This window comes from Neophocaena asiaeorientalis, unplaced genomic scaffold (assembly GCF_003031525.2).
Source record: "Neophocaena asiaeorientalis asiaeorientalis breed wild unplaced genomic scaffold, Neophocaena_asiaeorientalis_V1.1 scaffold19, whole genome shotgun sequence".
Lineage (NCBI taxonomy): Eukaryota > Metazoa > Chordata > Mammalia > Artiodactyla > Phocoenidae > Neophocaena > Neophocaena asiaeorientalis.
In genome coordinates, this window is record NW_020173388.1 from 5,180,967 (window position 1) to 5,197,587 (window position 16,621).

The window sequence follows — 16,621 nt, forward strand, 5'->3', positions numbered from 1 at the left end:
GAGTTCTATGCGGGGTAACCGGGAGCATCTTATTCCTTCCTAACGAGCCTAATCAGCCATGACGAAGGTCACCATTTTTTTTTTTTTTTTTTTTTGCGGTACGCGGGCCTCTCACTGTTGTGGCCTCTCCCGCTGCAGAGCACAGGCTCCAGACGCGCAGGCTCAGCGGCCATGGCTCACGGGCCCAGCCGCTCCACGGTATGTGGGATCCTCCCAGACCGGGGCACGAACCCGTGTCCCCTGCATCGTCAGGGGGACTCTCAACCACTGCGCCACCAGGGAAGCCCAAAAGTCACCGTTTTTGAATGCTATTTATGTAATAGGCATATGAACAAGGTGGTCTGACAGCTTCATTTTAGTACATTGAGGCAGTTACCACGGTTTTGGAAAATGAGATTTCAGGAGTTCATCTGCCCAATGTCACAGAGCAGTAAGGGGTCGAGACAAGGCTGGCACCTTGGAACCCAGTGAGAGACTGGACACCAAGCATGTACTTTGTGATTAAAAGCTGGGCCAGTGAAGGTAACAGCTACATTAATAATATAAGGGCCAGGGACTGCTTCTAACTTGATTACACACACATGAAAAAGTCTAAATGACAATGAAACCATTCATAAAGGATTTCTTTGTTTTGTGGTCAATTAGCATTCATTCCTGTCAGTAATCATATAATGGAAAAACGCTCGACTGAAATGTGGGTCTGTTTTTCATTGATATTGATGTTTCTGGCCACACCATTCCCTCCTGATTTTAAAAGGATTCTTCTTCATTACAGTTCACCGTTCACCCCTTTTCCCTCTCCTTCCAGGAGTTACTTCTGTAGATGTAGATGCCATGTCAAAAAAGAAAATAAAACTCATGGTGTTTTGTGTGCTTAACTCATTTTTAATAGGATTTTGTGGTTCGGGGTGATTCTTTGTTTTAAGCTGGAGTAACACTCAGGCTCTATGCAGGTTCCAACGGTCTGGACAGTCCCTGCAGATCACAAAGGTTGCTCCAGCCACAGGACAGTACCGAATTAAAAGGCACAAGTCACCTCCCTCCAAGCAAGTGATAGAACTTCACTTTGTTCCAGAAGCAAGTGAGAATAAAGATGAAAGGGTGGAACATGAACATGTCAGAAGGGATGTTAAAAATCCAAGCCAACGAGAATATACACACCACGTTCTTGGGATTCCTCATGTCAACCTTGTGAATTACTTTACTGTTCATATTAATTTTTAGACAATCTCTTTTAGGAAGAAACATGCCAGTTATATTAGATTGAACCACATAAAACTGCTGCTAACCAGGATGGTCATTTCACATGAATCACCTACTAATCATCATAGCAAAGTGTTCTACATTTATTTCTCAATGTAAATGGAGACCTTGGGCTGTGGAGATAAAATGAGAAAATACAGCACATACAAATTCTTAACAGTTGTCTGTTGAATCTTTAAGTATATAAATCCTAGCAATCTGGTAGCCTCGCATGTATCTTATGCATACTAGGTACAAACCATTCTCATGTCAGGGTGAATGCACTTTATCACTTTCAAGTTTAATTTCCCTGAGTTTGAAATAATTAAAAATTCCACTTGATTTATATATTTACACTTTTATTAGAATTCTTCAGAACTGTGAACAACTGGACAACATTACAGAGAAAAAACATATAGAACATCAACGTCCTTTAAACTTGCACCGCTTACATATTTACACATAAAGTTACTTACTGTATATATAAAAAATATTTTCAAGGACTCATGGGCTTGGGAATATTCAAAAGACATTATTGCTACATTTCAATATTTACCCAAAAAAGCCACAAAATAATTTCAAACATTAAGCCACTGCCAAAGAAACATGGGATGTAAAAAAAAAAAAAAAATTATAAAAATATAAACTTTCAAGAATATCCAAGACAAAACTCTCAGTGAAGTGCCCCTGAAGTACCTAGACATCTACAATTAACAACCATTTTTCTTACTATAATCAAAGTCAATAGAAACACAAAGGAAATTTTCAAAGTATGGCAAACAGCGACAACTTCTTACGTGACAACAAAACGCCCCAACCTGTTACCTTTGGAAAGGTGCGAGAGCATAGAACTCCAGTGCAAATGGTTACTTCCAGATAAATGGCCACAGTTCTCTAAATGAAAGCTAAGAGACCTAGGAGGAGAAAACCGTGAGGGCAGCATACCTGAATCTCACGAGACAACACACAAACCTTGCCATGTACCCATGGATCTCTTATAGTTGGGCAGGAAAAAAAAAGTTAAACTCTAACAGTAATATCCAGGCTACAGCCTAAAGTGTAAAATTTAAATATGTTTCAGTGGGAAAGTAGCATTAATAAGGTCTAAGGAACAGGTAGAGTATGTTGAGTATAAATAACAGAGTGCCTTAAGTGCAGGTGGATTGCAAATAAACAGGTACTTAAACACTCCACTTTCTATATGCCTCTATGTAAGCTTTGGTAAGCTTCTCTACACAGCTAGGTGGAGTGAAACAAGAGCTGTGCTGAAGAAGGCCAAGCGACTTCTTGGGTACTGAAGGACCCTCTTGGGCTCAAGGCAAGACTACTCCCAAAATATTTGTCTACAAGCATACACACGTGTGCACGCACACACACACACTTATATAGATACTGGCCCAGTGTCTAGGACATGTCTGTGATGGAGGCTGAATCTAAAGTTTATTTCCGGCTACAGAAGAATCCAACTGAGACAGTACTGTTTTGTCCCTTCTGCCGGAGTCATGCAGTAAATCGGTCACTTTTTCAAACGGCATCAAATCCACTGAACACAATGCCATTCTGAAGCTAGTCAGCTTGTTCTGGACAATCTCTAGAGCAAGTTCATCGGCTACAAAGGAGATCGCTGTTAAGACTGTGCTTGGCAATTATGTATTTTCTTTAAAAAAGAAAACAAAAAAAGCACTAACGGTTTCCTTCAAACTTGTCTGGCTCTTCAGCTATCCCTACACACAGCAGACTCAAGCCAGAATCGTATCCAGAAACTACATCTTGTGGGTTTCCCCCCTCAAATATGTGAATCTGTACAATTTACAGATGAGTATATACAAAATGCAGGCTGGGGAGGCCTTCTCTCCAATTCACCTCCCTAACTGTGAACTCTATTTAGAAAACAGGTCCGGACCACAAAGGCTCACACCCAACAGTCTTTATTCGTGCCTGGAAAGCATTTTTCCACGGCCTACGTCTCACTCCCAGCATGAAATACTAGATTTCTTGAGCCCAGATACTCATAGGCTTCTGCCCTTTGAATAACATTCTATTTTCCACATCAAGGGATGAGCTTTTGGTTTCTAATCTTGCTGCATCATCGTATCATTACGGATGGTTATGAGGAATGAGGGTGACTACTGCCATGTATTCAAATAAACTATCAACTATGCTTTTCAGGCAGAAATTGGAGAAGCCCTGGGAAGGACTCAGGGTGTCTATAGCCCATCCCACCCACCCTTTCTCCAAGTCTGAAGTTATTCCGTTAACGGGGGCTCGCTTGCTATTGGGAACATATGCAGCTCAATGGTAGCTGATGACAGAAATCATCGGCCACTAAAGTGTGCTCATAAAGACAGGAGTACAGTGGGGTGTCCATTACCCTGGAGTAGGATTCGAGTCGAAGGAAAACAAAATAACCATTATGAAAACCAAAAGAATGGGGGCCGTTCTTGTCGGGGAGCCCCCCCACCGACCCCCAGATGCGCATTCTACTTCAGACGTCTTCGTGGACAAGCAGAGGCTGCGTGGAGGATGTGCTGCTGCCCACCGAGTTGATCCGCACGGAACGGTCCACCGAGGGGGTCTCCCGATGGGGGCTGCAGTTCGCTAAGTTGGAATAAATCTGAGGAAAACAAGTCCGCAGTTAATACACCAGTCCCCATAACGAGCACAGCAACAAAGGGGCACGTCTGCAGCCTCAGAATCACAACTTAGGAAGACTCCTAAAGCCAGGAGGTTTACAAGACCTTAGAGCCAAGAACCAAATCATATTGACCAAAGACAAGCTTTGTTCTATCCCTCATTTTCCCCAAGGTCTGATTACCTAAGAAGTGATGGTGCAAAATGTGCTTTTCTGCTGGGACACATCTGGGAAAGAGAATGATCTAACTTTTATAAAAGGTGTATAAATCTCTACAGCCAACTCCAATCCAAAGGCTGATGTCAGTCACTAAGAAATCGGTGGTCCTTCCGGGGGTCTTCCATTGAGAACCAGGCTCTTGGGTGTGAAACGCTGTTTAATTCAAAATGTGCTTTGACACCCGGAAGAGCAAGCTTCAACCCAAAAGTATCAGTGGTATATGCTGAAGAAAGGACAGTTCTAAACACACAAACCAGAGAAAAGGCAGCTTAAAAAAATTCTGAGTCAAAGTAAGGATCACTCATTCTTCCTTAAAAGCCAAACAAATGATGGATTTGAGTTTTGATTTCCCCCCTCCTCAAATCACTGGGAGGGATCTCCCAACTTCAAACAACTCTTCATTCTCTATGGCTTGTGGCCATGACCGCTATCTGCCACATTCTGGCTATGCTTTCTTGAGCAGAAGGTTTATTTTACTGCAGCAACAAGCTGTCTTTTCTCTGATTTTATTCTAGTGCACATCACCCCAACCCTCCAAAGGCTGAATAGCCTGACACGTGAGGCAGAGCGCATGCCGACCCCATGACCAGCACTTGGGGTGGAAGAGGAAATGTGGCAAATCCTTATGGAAACATCTATGTCCACACTTCTGAGTGCCAAGCCCTCTAAACTCTTTCACCTCCTTATTTCATAGCCCTTGGCCCAGAATTGGGGGGGGTTGGGTAAAAAGAAACTGTTTCCATTGCTTTACTTTCCTACCCAAAGCCCAATTTACAGCCTAAGCCAAGGAGAGAAGGGGTGGGTAGCTTAGTCCTTACCCCCAGAGCCTGAGAAGGACACGCTTGGAACCAAGAGAGCAGAGGTCCTTTGCCCGGCTAGTACTCACATGACTGGTGCTCTCTGAAATCTGCTTCTCAATCAGCTGCACAGTCTGCTTAAATGTTGGCCTTTTCAGGGGATCAGCATCCCAGCAAGTCTTCATGATGTCATACCTGCAAGATGAGGGCCGTTTATCACTCCTCAGTGGCCTTAACTGGTCCTCAGGTGTATGCCACGCGGCAATTTCAAAAATCATTCCAGGGCTACGCAACTGGACATAGTGAATGACACGGGCATAAACGAAAACTGTGTCTAGGAGATGCTGCCCAAACTTTCTGTATATTTGGCGACAAGAGTTATGAAAGTCAGCTACAGAAATGACCTTTGACCAGGATGTCATAAAAAAGGAACCAAGCGACATTTCAAACTGTGCTAGTGAAAACCCTCAACATCTGAGCTTGTCTTTAAAAAGGAAAATAAAAGGGGAAACATTATGTGAAGGAAGAATGTCCGGGCCCTTACATTTCCGCAGGTGCGTGCTCAGGGCTGAGCATTCGGAAACCTTCCTTGATCATCTTGTAGAATTTAGAATCGACTGGCATTCCAGGGTAGGGGCTGCTTCCTGAGGCACAAACAGTTTGCAATCAGTGTAACAATATGCAAGCAGGACGCTGACAACACCTTAAAGAAGATGCTCTAAGTCTGATCAAGGAGGCTTGGGCAAGGCTCGTTTTACCTAAAGAGAACAGCTCCCACAGAAAAATCCCATAGGACCAGACATCGCTTTCAAATGTGTACACACAGTTGAAAATGCTCTCTGGTGCCATCCACTTCACAGGTAGCCGAGCCTGCAATGGAAGCATAACAGAGTCAACAATGTTAATTACGAAGCTCAAAAACAAAAACAAAAACACGGAACAGAATATATTCCTATAAATGTTGCTTCTGCTGAGAGGTGGAGGTGAGAACTTGACGGGCATCTCACGAAGGCCTTCCACCCACATAACCTCAGATGACCCCGACTGCCTCTGAAATAGGTGGATCACAAGTACAGCTGACCCTTGAACAACGAGGGTTTGAACTGCATGGGTCCACTTACACATGAATATGTTTCAATAATAATTTCTACACGGTCTGCGGTGAGTCGAATCCAAGAATGCAGAGGAACCGTGGATACGGAGGGCTGGTTCTAATTTATACTGAGATTCGTCCCTGCATTGTTCAACTGTATACTATCCCCATTTTCAAGAGGGGGACATTGAGTCTGTACAGTGTGGTGGATAGGAGCACAGATGTCAGACACAGATACATGGGTTCTAACCCTGGCTCCACCACTGGCCTTGTGTAACACAGAGGTTAGTTACCACTGAACGTTATTTACCCTCTTCCCTTAATAGAAACATGGCCTCCCACGGTAAGGACTGCATGGCCCAGCTCCTTCCCAGCTGTGTGCAGCCACGTGGCTCAGTTTTGGCCACTAAGGTATATAAGTGTTGTGTGACAGCTTTAGGAGAACTTCCTTAAAATGAAGCTGGCATGTGCCCTGTGGCCTTTTCCTTCTTGTCTCTTCTGGATGTGTTGGCTGGCTCTCTCATGGCCATATCATGGACCATGAAGATAAGGGCTACACCAAGGATGGTAAAAAAAAGAAAAAAAGAAACAAAGGTGGAGGAATTCGCTCCCCCTAGTACATCATGGAAACTCCATACCAGGCCCAGCCTGCTACTCCTATACTTGTTTTACTTTTTTGGCGGTGTTCTGTCATATGCAACCAAAACTATCCCTTACTAATACAGTGGGAAAGTCACTTATGTGACTTAATCTATAATTAAGCCTCAGGATATTCTTCTGTAAAGCAAAAATAATACTTCAAATTCCATGAGTTGTCTTGGGGGTTAAATGAGATAATATGGGTACCAGTGCTTAGCTGGGTACTGCTGACTCACTAGTGTCTGAAAACTTGCCCTGTACAAGCAAGCACGTGATAGAGAGTAGCGGATATGCTGACTATGACTATTCCAAGGTGGTGAGTGGCAGATTTGGGGTTGAAATTCAATGGCTGAACTTCACATCCTGAACTCCTCCTGCTAACCTCGAGCCAAACTTTCTGTGACTAGTCCTCTTAGAGACATTTCTGAATTCCTGGATCTTAATTTACCATAAAAAGTTCAATCAATCCTTCGCTTAGTCCATTTAGGATTGAAAACTGGGAAGACAATTTTTTCTGGTCTTAAAGTTATTTTAGTCAGTAGGAAAAAAAAAAAGTGCTTTCCAGTATCCCCTCCCAGATTTTGTGCTAAAACTCTTATAGAGGCCCTTAACCTGAGATTTATAATGTGTCTTGAATTCAGGAGCTTATGAACTTGGAAGGGAAAAAATTACATTCTTGTGTTGACTAACTAAAGTTGAGCATTTCCTTAAATTATAAATGCAGGCAATAAAGCACCAGGTCTTAGCAGTGCCTGTGACTTTGTCACCAACAGTAACATAGATACCTTCACATTACAGTTTTATATTCATCACTTAGACATTACAGTAATTGTTAGACCCACAGTTAGAACATGTTATTCTGTGTAACAAAGAAGCACGTGTAATGAATATCACAGAGGTACTTTTTAATATTTTAATAACTTCATTTCCATTTAATGGCTTTTCTCAGTATCCTATGTATTTTATGCATTTAAAACAGTGTTCTGACAAGGGATCCACAGGTGTCACCAGACTATGATAGGGGCCACAGCACAAAAACGACCAAGAACGTGTGTGAAGAACTTTCAGAGAAACTGACACAACGAGGAGGTCTCAAATGACTATGATGTAAATTTGGGGCCAATAACATGTTGTGTGGGTTTCCCTGCTTTTAATTTTGTCCCATTGGGTCTCCTTACCCAGTAGCCTGGTGAAGGGTGATATCTGTGACTGGTTAGTAGAACTGGCTTAGCTGGAGTCCACAATCTGAAGCCTGGTGGCACCTAACCACCTGACCCATCCTTGTTAATTCCAACTAAGGTCACGAGCCAAGAATGGGCTATTAAGAAGCTGCCTGTCATGATTACTTAGATTCTAAATAAGACATGATTACTTAGATTCTAAATCATGATTTAGAATCACTGTCATGATTACTTAGATTCTAAATAAGACATCTAGCCATAATAATAAGTGCCTCACGTAACTATTAGCCACAGTGTGCCTGGCACTATTCTAAACACCCTACTATGTATATTAACTCATTTAATCCTCACAGCAACTTCATGAGGCAGGTGACAGTATTATTACCAAGAGAAAAACCAAGGTTCAGAGGTGCTGGGGTAATCCTTGCCAAATATCACACAGCCACTAAACGATAGAACCAGGTTCGAACTCAGCAAGACTGGGTCCAGAACCCAGTAGCCTTCTGTCAATACTCAAAGGCCTGGATAGAGAACCACCTTTCATTCTTCCTTCCAATAGTGTACCAGGACGGAGAGGACTTGGTGTTATTAACACTCCTAGCCTTAGCGAGTTACTAGAAACGCATGCTATCATCAGGAAGTAAATCCAGGAACATTTCTGCAAAGAAACAAGTCTCGTACAGCCCACCCACAGAGATGCCATAGTGATGGGAGAAGGAAATATTACATCATCATAAGGCACACAAGAGCTACCTCCAGGAATAGCTCTGGACTATAGGTATGGGCCTGGGAAAATAGATGTAGAAGAATATATGTTCAAGACTATTGGCTTCCCATACTAATGGGATATTCCTCTAGAAATCGTAGGCTCTGGCTTCAGCCTCTACTGACCTGGGTCATCTCAGACAAATATCACTAAAATACACTGTTTTTAGTTTCCCCAACTTTTAAAATGTGAAGACTTGCATTCTAATGCCGAGGGTTTGTCCTGATGATACAATGAAAATTGGCAATGAAAGCACTTTGAAATAAAATCACTATGTTCCGTAAGCCAATTATTCCTTATGAATGTCTTTAATAAGCTCTTGATTATAAGATTCAACATTCTATATACCTAACTCTGAACATTATCTTAGACTTAACATTATCTTTTGCACATAGCATGTCAATCTCAAAATAAAATTCTCCTGCTGTGACCTTCAGGTCCACATTTGTTTCACTTGAACAAAATCAAGTTCATTGCTATTCTCAGGCTATAATGAAAATTAAGGCTATTTCTGTTTCCTTCACATGCTTCATAATTACACAATTAGAATTAGGAATTCTATTATCGGAATTTTGCTAAAGTACACTTAATTTGACTGCTAAAATGCATGGTACCGCAAAGGTAGGATTTGCATTATGAAAATCCTAAAAAGCAATACTTAAGAAAACTTGAAACAAAAATCCTTCACTGGACTGTCAAGAGAGAGTGGGTACTCACGTTTCCTTTGACCACATAATTAGAATCATTCTTGATGTCTCTGGCTAGACCAAAATCACAAATCTTTGTGATTCGACCATGAGTAAGGAGGATATTTCTGGCTGCCAGGTCTCTATGAATACACTATTAGGAGAGTGGGAGACAAAAGAAAACCATTTACATTTATTTTAAACTTTTAAAGAGTGAAAGCTATGTTTAATACTAGAATGCTGCTTATGTCACACAGTGCCAATACTTTTGCTTTACGTTTAAACTATTCAGTGCACCAAAAATAAGTATCTAGATTACACTTTGAATGATGTTCAAATTTGTGTTTCACATTGTTAGGACCTTAATTACTATAATCACTTTCAAAACCAACTTGAATAATGCTTCTTTTTTTCCTTAGGACTACTTTCATTCATAGGAAAATACATTATAAATAGTCCCATCATTTTTTTAAACGGAAAACTCATTTTATATGCTTCTCTTTGAATGTCCTTTTAAAGAGTTTCTAAAATGTCTATAACTTCAATCTGATACCTCCTAAGGACAAAAGGAAGAGGCTCTTTATTTCAGCCACCCTATATCCTCTTTTAGTTTGGTAATTGTTTGGAAATGTCACCAATGATAACTTAAGGGTAGGTTCTGTAACCTCATTCTATTCTGCATGTCCCATTTCCTAAGGAATTCCTCTCACCCTTCCAGAGACCATGTTCCTTGTTTTGGTTCCATCATTCTCTTCCCACCCCCAACCTTCTGATCAAATGTTTATCGCTCTCTCTTGATTCCTTACTCCCCTGCACTTTGTAAACCATACATGCAATATTTGAGGTCTAACTTCTAAAAGACCCAAGTATGTGCTTCACTGAGCACTGCAACTACATGAGGTACCCCCTCCTTTGGCTGATAAAATAATTATCTCTTTATTTTCTAAGAGCAGCTCCTATATCCTAAAAGCCAAGTTTTAAATGAATTCATTGCATATAAAAAATATATTCATAGAAAGCTTATTTAGACAGGCTTGCACTTTAAAGCTTATAAATGAGAACTTGAATTCCGAAGAGACAGCAGTTAGAACACGAAGAAACCGTATTTCCTCTGCTTTTGGTTACCACATTTCAAGTGACACTCTGCCTTCTAACTATGGCTCTAAAATGCCCCTTGGGGGCCATGGGGGCAAGGAGAGGACTCTTCTGAGAATCACCCTCAACTTACATTCTTCGAGGCGAGGAAGGCCATGCCCTTTGCCACCTGGTAAGAAAAGCTCAGCAAGTCCTCCAGGTCTAGGGCCAACTCATCATCTTCCATGATGGCAGGAGCCACGTCTCTTTCTATGTATGAACCTGTTAGGAGGAGAAGGGATTTTCCTAGCAATTAAAACCTTCAAGTAAGGACAGTAAAAGACAGTGACAACAATACCTCCAAGGGCTGGTAATCAAGGAACTGATGTGAACTTGCAGGCAAATCACCTCCCCAGTGTTAAGGACAGGTAGGCACTGAATCACAAAGCTAATATTCCTAATCCTGGGCTAAGTTACAAAATCTTCAGGGAACAAGAACAGTGGATGAATACAAGAGTCTCATACTTTTTATATGCAAAATATGTATTTGATATATTTTGATATGCATGTTATCATATATGCAGTAAAATGCTCAGATACAATAACACACGCTCTGACCCCAAATATCCACTTGCAACCCTTAACTGCCATTGACCACTGGCACTGCCACTGGATCCTAGGCCATTGGGTCCTATCCTAAAGGAGAACCGGTCACTACAGGAATGGTGTTAGATTCCACAGTGGTATGAGAAACCCTCTGTCAATGAAGTTGTTTTTATTGCTTGATAGGTACCCACCTATTCTCGAAGATCTCCTTTTGTCTGCCTTGGTTGGTACAACATAAGAAACTCCGGGTTTCATGTCCATGTACTCATTAGTGCTATCACCGCTGGGAGAGATGAAACATCCATCAAATCATGATTAAATAAAATGGGAAATGGGGGGAGCACACAAGGGCCAGGCTCTACCTCCCCATCCCTTTTTGAACATAAGAGGCTGCTTTTATTTAAAGAAAGCATTGCCAAGTTTCAATAAGGAAAATCTTGTTCAGTAAGATATGAGTTTTTAATATTCAACATTCGGGTCCAATCCCCGGGAATTAGATGGCCTTTTTTTGTGTTCAATTGTAGATGGAACTCAGGTCAGAAATTTCCCATCTCTTGACACCAGGGATTTAATGAGAAGCAGAGAACCAAAACCATTATCCCACATTACTTCAAACTCTCTAAATTAGCCTCAAGAGAGACAAGATGAAAGAGACAAAGAACCAGAGCTTCTGAGATGTGTTATTAGTGGGGGAAGACAGAGATCACTAACATATAGCAACTGATGGAAGAAGGGTTAAAAAAACCAAGTTTGGTTCAGATAAACACCAATAATTTGGATGATTTTCTGAACCATCTGGACCTCTTGAATCTGCAACATTTGGCTGGAGAGCCTTCAAGATTTCTAGTACTTCCTGCTTCTGATTAGCATAGAAACACCATGACAACAATCTCCTTCAGAGTGAGCTGGTGGTTCCAATCCCATATGGGATCCCAAAGCACAGAAAACACTACACAGGACTGAACAACTTAGGCCATTACTTCAGAAAGTTAAAAAATATATAAGGGGCCAAGGTTTTAGAAATAAAGCAAAGTGGCTCATTTATTCCTATAAAGAGGATGTGCACTAGAGAAACTAACAGAAGATGGTTTGGTTTATACTGTATTTTACTTCCACTTGTCACTACTCAAAGTTCACAGGATTGAAAAAAAAATTAAAAAGCTTCACCTAGGATTTAAAACTTCAGCCAGAGGTATAGAAAAACACTTTAGGAGGTAACCGCCTATCAACAATATTTATACCAAGGTCTCCTTGAGGGCCTGGGGTTAAGTTTAGGAGACAAGTCTTGCCTTCTCAAAATGTAGGGGATATAGTAAATAAAAAGGAAAGAGGAAACCCACCACACAACTGCAGAAATATAAAGTATAAGGGATGAGGCACAATTACTAGGATTTCTGTTGGGCAGGGTGATCTAGGAAGTCTTAAATGGCAGATCTTAACAACACTTGGAAAGAAAAGGCAAGACACGGCACAGAATTCTATTCTGGTTGTAAACTACACCAATTTTCCTTAAAGGAACTTGAAGCCCTTGACACATCATTCAAATTCAGAATGGTATCAAGGATGAAAGAGATGAAAAGAAGGCACAAGTTTTAAAAATGTGCTGGAGTAGTTGTGCCTTTGAGAGCATGAGTTAAGAAAAGAAAGGGTAAGGTATACAGAAATAATTCAGAGGTAGATGGTGAGAAACCTATGTGCAGAGAGCTGTTTGGAGCTCTTTGCCATTCTGTTAAAGGTTTTCAAGGAATTTACTGTGACAATTTGGCAGCCTTTCCCACTTTCCCTATAAACAGTGTCTCACTGTAAAGCATACACTACCCGGCTCAACAGTATAAAGAGAATGACACACAAGAACAGAACGATGATAAGAGAAATAGGTACAGAATTCATTCAATTGAATAGAACTAAAGCTTAGAAAAACACTAAAGATGCATTTTTAAGAATCAACAAAAATTTAAGTTCAACACTATTTCAATCCTTAAAAACACTACTTGAACTTTCTAAACCGTTAATCACATTTAAATGATTTAATAATTCTGATTTTGTACCTCAAAGTACCTCAGGTTCGCTTTTTTAAAGAATCAACCTTGATTGTAAACCCTCATGACTCCATGAACTGTCAACAGCTATTTATGTAAATCAGTCTTACCAGGAAGACTCCTTTGAATGGAGAAGGTTTTTATAAAGCGCCGCTTCTGCGTGATCTTCCTGCTTTGAGAAAATAAATGAATCACGCTTTCTTCTCAAAAAATTCAAAAGATCACCGTAGCAACAATATTCTGTAATGACCAGGGTAGGACCTACGAGCATTTAAGAAAAGGTTAGAAAAAGGCGAGATATACAGACCATCCAGCCTCCCATAAAAATACCCAAGGGTCATCACGGCCATTCACACTCAGGTTCAAGGCTAAGCCTACTTAGTACAAGTACAATGCTATCTATTAGCATTGCTTAGCAAAAAGCAGCAGAGTAACCTTTTTACCTGAATTTCTAAGTGATTAGGGGCCAGGCATGACTGCTGGTTTTAGACAAGAGTTATAGCTTTCACCGTTATATTATTATCAAGCCTCCTATATGAATCCTTTGATTCACTTCTGTTTACAATGGGGGCTCCATGCCTCTTGGTAATGTTATTATGGAAATGATGATGAGCACAAAAAAAAAAAAAAAAAAAAAAAAAAAAAAAAAAAAAACTGTGGCATAATAGGAAAACCAACCACCAGAACCACCAGCTGAGACTAGGAGGTGGGGGAAACCCTGAAATGACAGGGCATCACCTGTGTTCCAGGGCCTATCTGTCGAACTTTTTTTTTTTTTTGGTGTTGTGAACGCCTCAAAAACTGTAGCTCTGAAGTTAACAGGCAACTAATTAACTCGGGCAGAAATCTCTCAGGAACAATTTGTGATGTGGTGAAGCAACATTTATGGGGGCTGTTTTACGAAATTACATGACCCTGTCAACTTGACAGTGGATCTCTCCAGACCTTGAGGAATGGCTCATTTTACACATCTTTGTTCCTTCTGACCAAAATGCCTTCTGGCAACATCACAGAAAGCCTTGATGAGAGGACTAATGACTGCTTCCGAATTGGAAATTTCTTTTTTATAGAAGTGAAGTGTTTGCTCATTTGGTGTATATTTGAGGGCTGGAAGGCTTAGAGGCCTATTTTTAATGACGGTATGTACATGAACATTAACCCTTTAGTGGCTAAATGTCATCCAGCAAAATATAAAAGCTCACAAGGTAAAAGAAAAGCTTTCTGGAGGAGATGAGACATTCTCGAGATATTCAAGAGGTCAATGTCGGTGAGACATACACGACTGTAACTAGGGTATGTCCTGGGCTGTCCTGCCCCATGATGATAAAACCTGAAATATACATTCTTAAGTACAATAGCTTGGGTGGTGGGGTGCAGGAATCCAGCAAGGGGTTAGCCGCCTGGGTCAAAATCTTGCAAGAAGCTTATAATCAAGCATTGTCAAAAACCATATCAAAATCTCCCATCTTTTGATAATTTGACCCATAACAAGAGTCAGGTTAGCCATGGCCTTACCTCCAATGGTGCATGCTCCAAGAAGATTCACAATATTCACATGATTACCGAGGTAGCTTAAGACTTTGAGTTCAGACATTAGGGCTTCGCGTTCCGTTAAATGGGCACTTGCTAAAATTAGAAACACCTTATTTTAGCAAAAAACAAATCTGGAGGGGGGGCATTGGGATGAACTGGGAGATTGGGATTAACACATATACACTAGTATGTATAAAATAGATAACTAGGGCTTCTCTGGTGGCGCAGTGGTTGAGAGTCTGCCTGCCGCCTGCAGGGGACACGGGTTCGTGCCCAGGTCCGGGAAGATCCCACATGCCGCGGAGCGGCTGGGCCCGTGAGCCGTGGCCGCTGAGCCTGTGCTCCACAACGGGAGAGGCTACAACAGTGAGAGGCCCGTGTACCGCAACCAAAAAAAAAAGGATAACTAATGAGAACCTGCTTACAGCACAGGGAACCCTACTTCTCTGCTATATGGTAGAAACTAACGCAACGTTGTAAAACAACTATATCCCCCCCAAAAAACCCAAAAAACAAAGCCCCAAAAAAGACAAATCTGGGACACTGGTGGTGAGCACACACAGTAGCCTGCAGGAACTTACGTTTGAGCATCTTCACAGCAACAGTCATGGCCGCATCTGACTTAATTAGGCCGTATGCAGTGGCCTCAACAACTTTCCCGAAGGCGCCGGCACCCAAGGTTTTCCCTATAGAAAAGAAGACAAGGAAGTAAGTGGCAATGGTGTGGTGGGACTGAAGGACTCTTTGTGTCATTTCAGAACCAATAAAGGATTTGGGACAAATTTGTCTAGATACACTTCCTTAAAGTGTGCTTGATGCCAAATCTATCAAAGGTGGTGAAATCTCCCAAAAAACACTTATTGTTTCAGGTGGAATAAAATAAAAGGAAGCTACTGGGGTTCCCTAAAGTCACTGTTATGTGTACACAAAAAGGTTACGTGGAAAGCCCCTGTTGCATACTAACCAAAACTCAGCCTGTTTCTGGGAAACTCCCATTTGTGATCATAAGGAAGTTGCGTTGGGTCTATGTAAACATAATTGTTTCCATTTATCTCCTCAACAACCTTCCACTGTACTTCATACATGGGTTTCTGGTGGAGGGAGAAAGGGAAAGAGGCATCATCTTTTAATGGTTAATGGTTCAGCCATTACAGCGTTCAAGGCGGAGAACAAATAAATGGTTACCTGCAAATATTTGTATGTGAGAATCATCACGATGATACACATCATACCAGCTGCGATCACAAAACCAATCAGCAAAGGCGTGAACAGGGTATGGGCATGGATTTGTTCTAAAGTGAAGGAGGAAAAAAAAAATAAATAAAAAAAAATAAAGTGAAGGAGGAACGTGGAATCACAACCTGTTAGTGGGGTCGGATCTTCACCACGACCACCTTGCCCCCAACTCGCCCACCTCCCACCTTACTGCCCATCACGGCAGAAGTCAAACTAGTTGCATCTGAGCTCCTTGCCTTGATTATTATCTTATTCTTGTTATTCAAAGGAATCTTTTAAAATAACAGCTTTAAACCAGACGACTGTGGAAAAGAAGTTGCGATTTCCATAGCACAAGAATAACGTTACGCTGTTTGTCAGTGAAAAGCGACATCTCAGTGAACTTTGCACTTCAAATTCCTGCCTTGAACTTTAAAGTGTTTCCTTTATGGATATTTTATAGTTTCTTCTTTATGTTTTCCTGACTTTCCAAATTTTCTACACTGAACATTGAGCTTCTTTCACAACCGAGAAAAACACTTTTAAAGTGTTCTTTTCACTGCACTACCTGAAAAAAAACCTACGATGAAGAACAATGTAAGATTCTTCCCCTCGTTACTCAAAAACTGAACAAACACCACTTTCTGGCACTCGTCTTTGCCAACTCAAGAAACAAAAACCGAGCCCTAAGAATGTAGGTGTCTAGTTCCTTTGTCTTCTGACTTCATACCGATTCATCAATTCGTCCACATGCATCGTTCAACTTATGTTAGGAGAGCTGGTCACTCATGAATCAAATTTTAAAGATGGTAAAGAAATACGTCACTAACATGATTCCATAAAAGGTAATGTTAACTTTGTGATATGGTGTCTGGCAATCTGTTAAAATAACTGACCTT

At 41.1% G+C, this 16,621-nt stretch overlaps 1 protein-coding gene across 2 annotated transcripts in view; it reads right to left on the reverse strand.

Annotated features, from left to right (window-relative positions):
- Nucleotides 1-1,580: 1,580 nt before the first annotated feature.
- KIT (KIT proto-oncogene, receptor tyrosine kinase) overlaps nucleotides 1,581-16,621 on the reverse strand; it is an 82,226-nt gene continuing 67,185 nt past the window's right edge. For both annotated transcript variants that reach the window (XM_024746705.1, XM_024746704.1), the window contains exons 10-21: nucleotides 15,693-15,799; nucleotides 15,472-15,598; nucleotides 15,089-15,193; nucleotides 14,490-14,600; nucleotides 13,085-13,235; nucleotides 11,127-11,218; nucleotides 10,484-10,611; nucleotides 9,287-9,409; nucleotides 5,649-5,760; nucleotides 5,435-5,534; nucleotides 4,980-5,085; nucleotides 1,581-3,856 (exon numbers count right to left, since the gene is read on the reverse strand). In XM_024746705.1, the coding sequence (XP_024602473.1) occupies nucleotides 3,728-3,856; nucleotides 4,980-5,085; nucleotides 5,435-5,534; nucleotides 5,649-5,760; nucleotides 9,287-9,409; nucleotides 10,484-10,611; nucleotides 11,127-11,218; nucleotides 13,085-13,235; nucleotides 14,490-14,600; nucleotides 15,089-15,193; nucleotides 15,472-15,598; nucleotides 15,693-15,799 (1,391 nt within the window). In that variant the 3' untranslated portion in view covers nucleotides 1,581-3,727. The remainder of the gene's footprint in view (nucleotides 3,857-4,979; nucleotides 5,086-5,434; nucleotides 5,535-5,648; nucleotides 5,761-9,286; nucleotides 9,410-10,483; nucleotides 10,612-11,126; nucleotides 11,219-13,084; nucleotides 13,236-14,489; nucleotides 14,601-15,088; nucleotides 15,194-15,471; nucleotides 15,599-15,692; nucleotides 15,800-16,621) is intronic.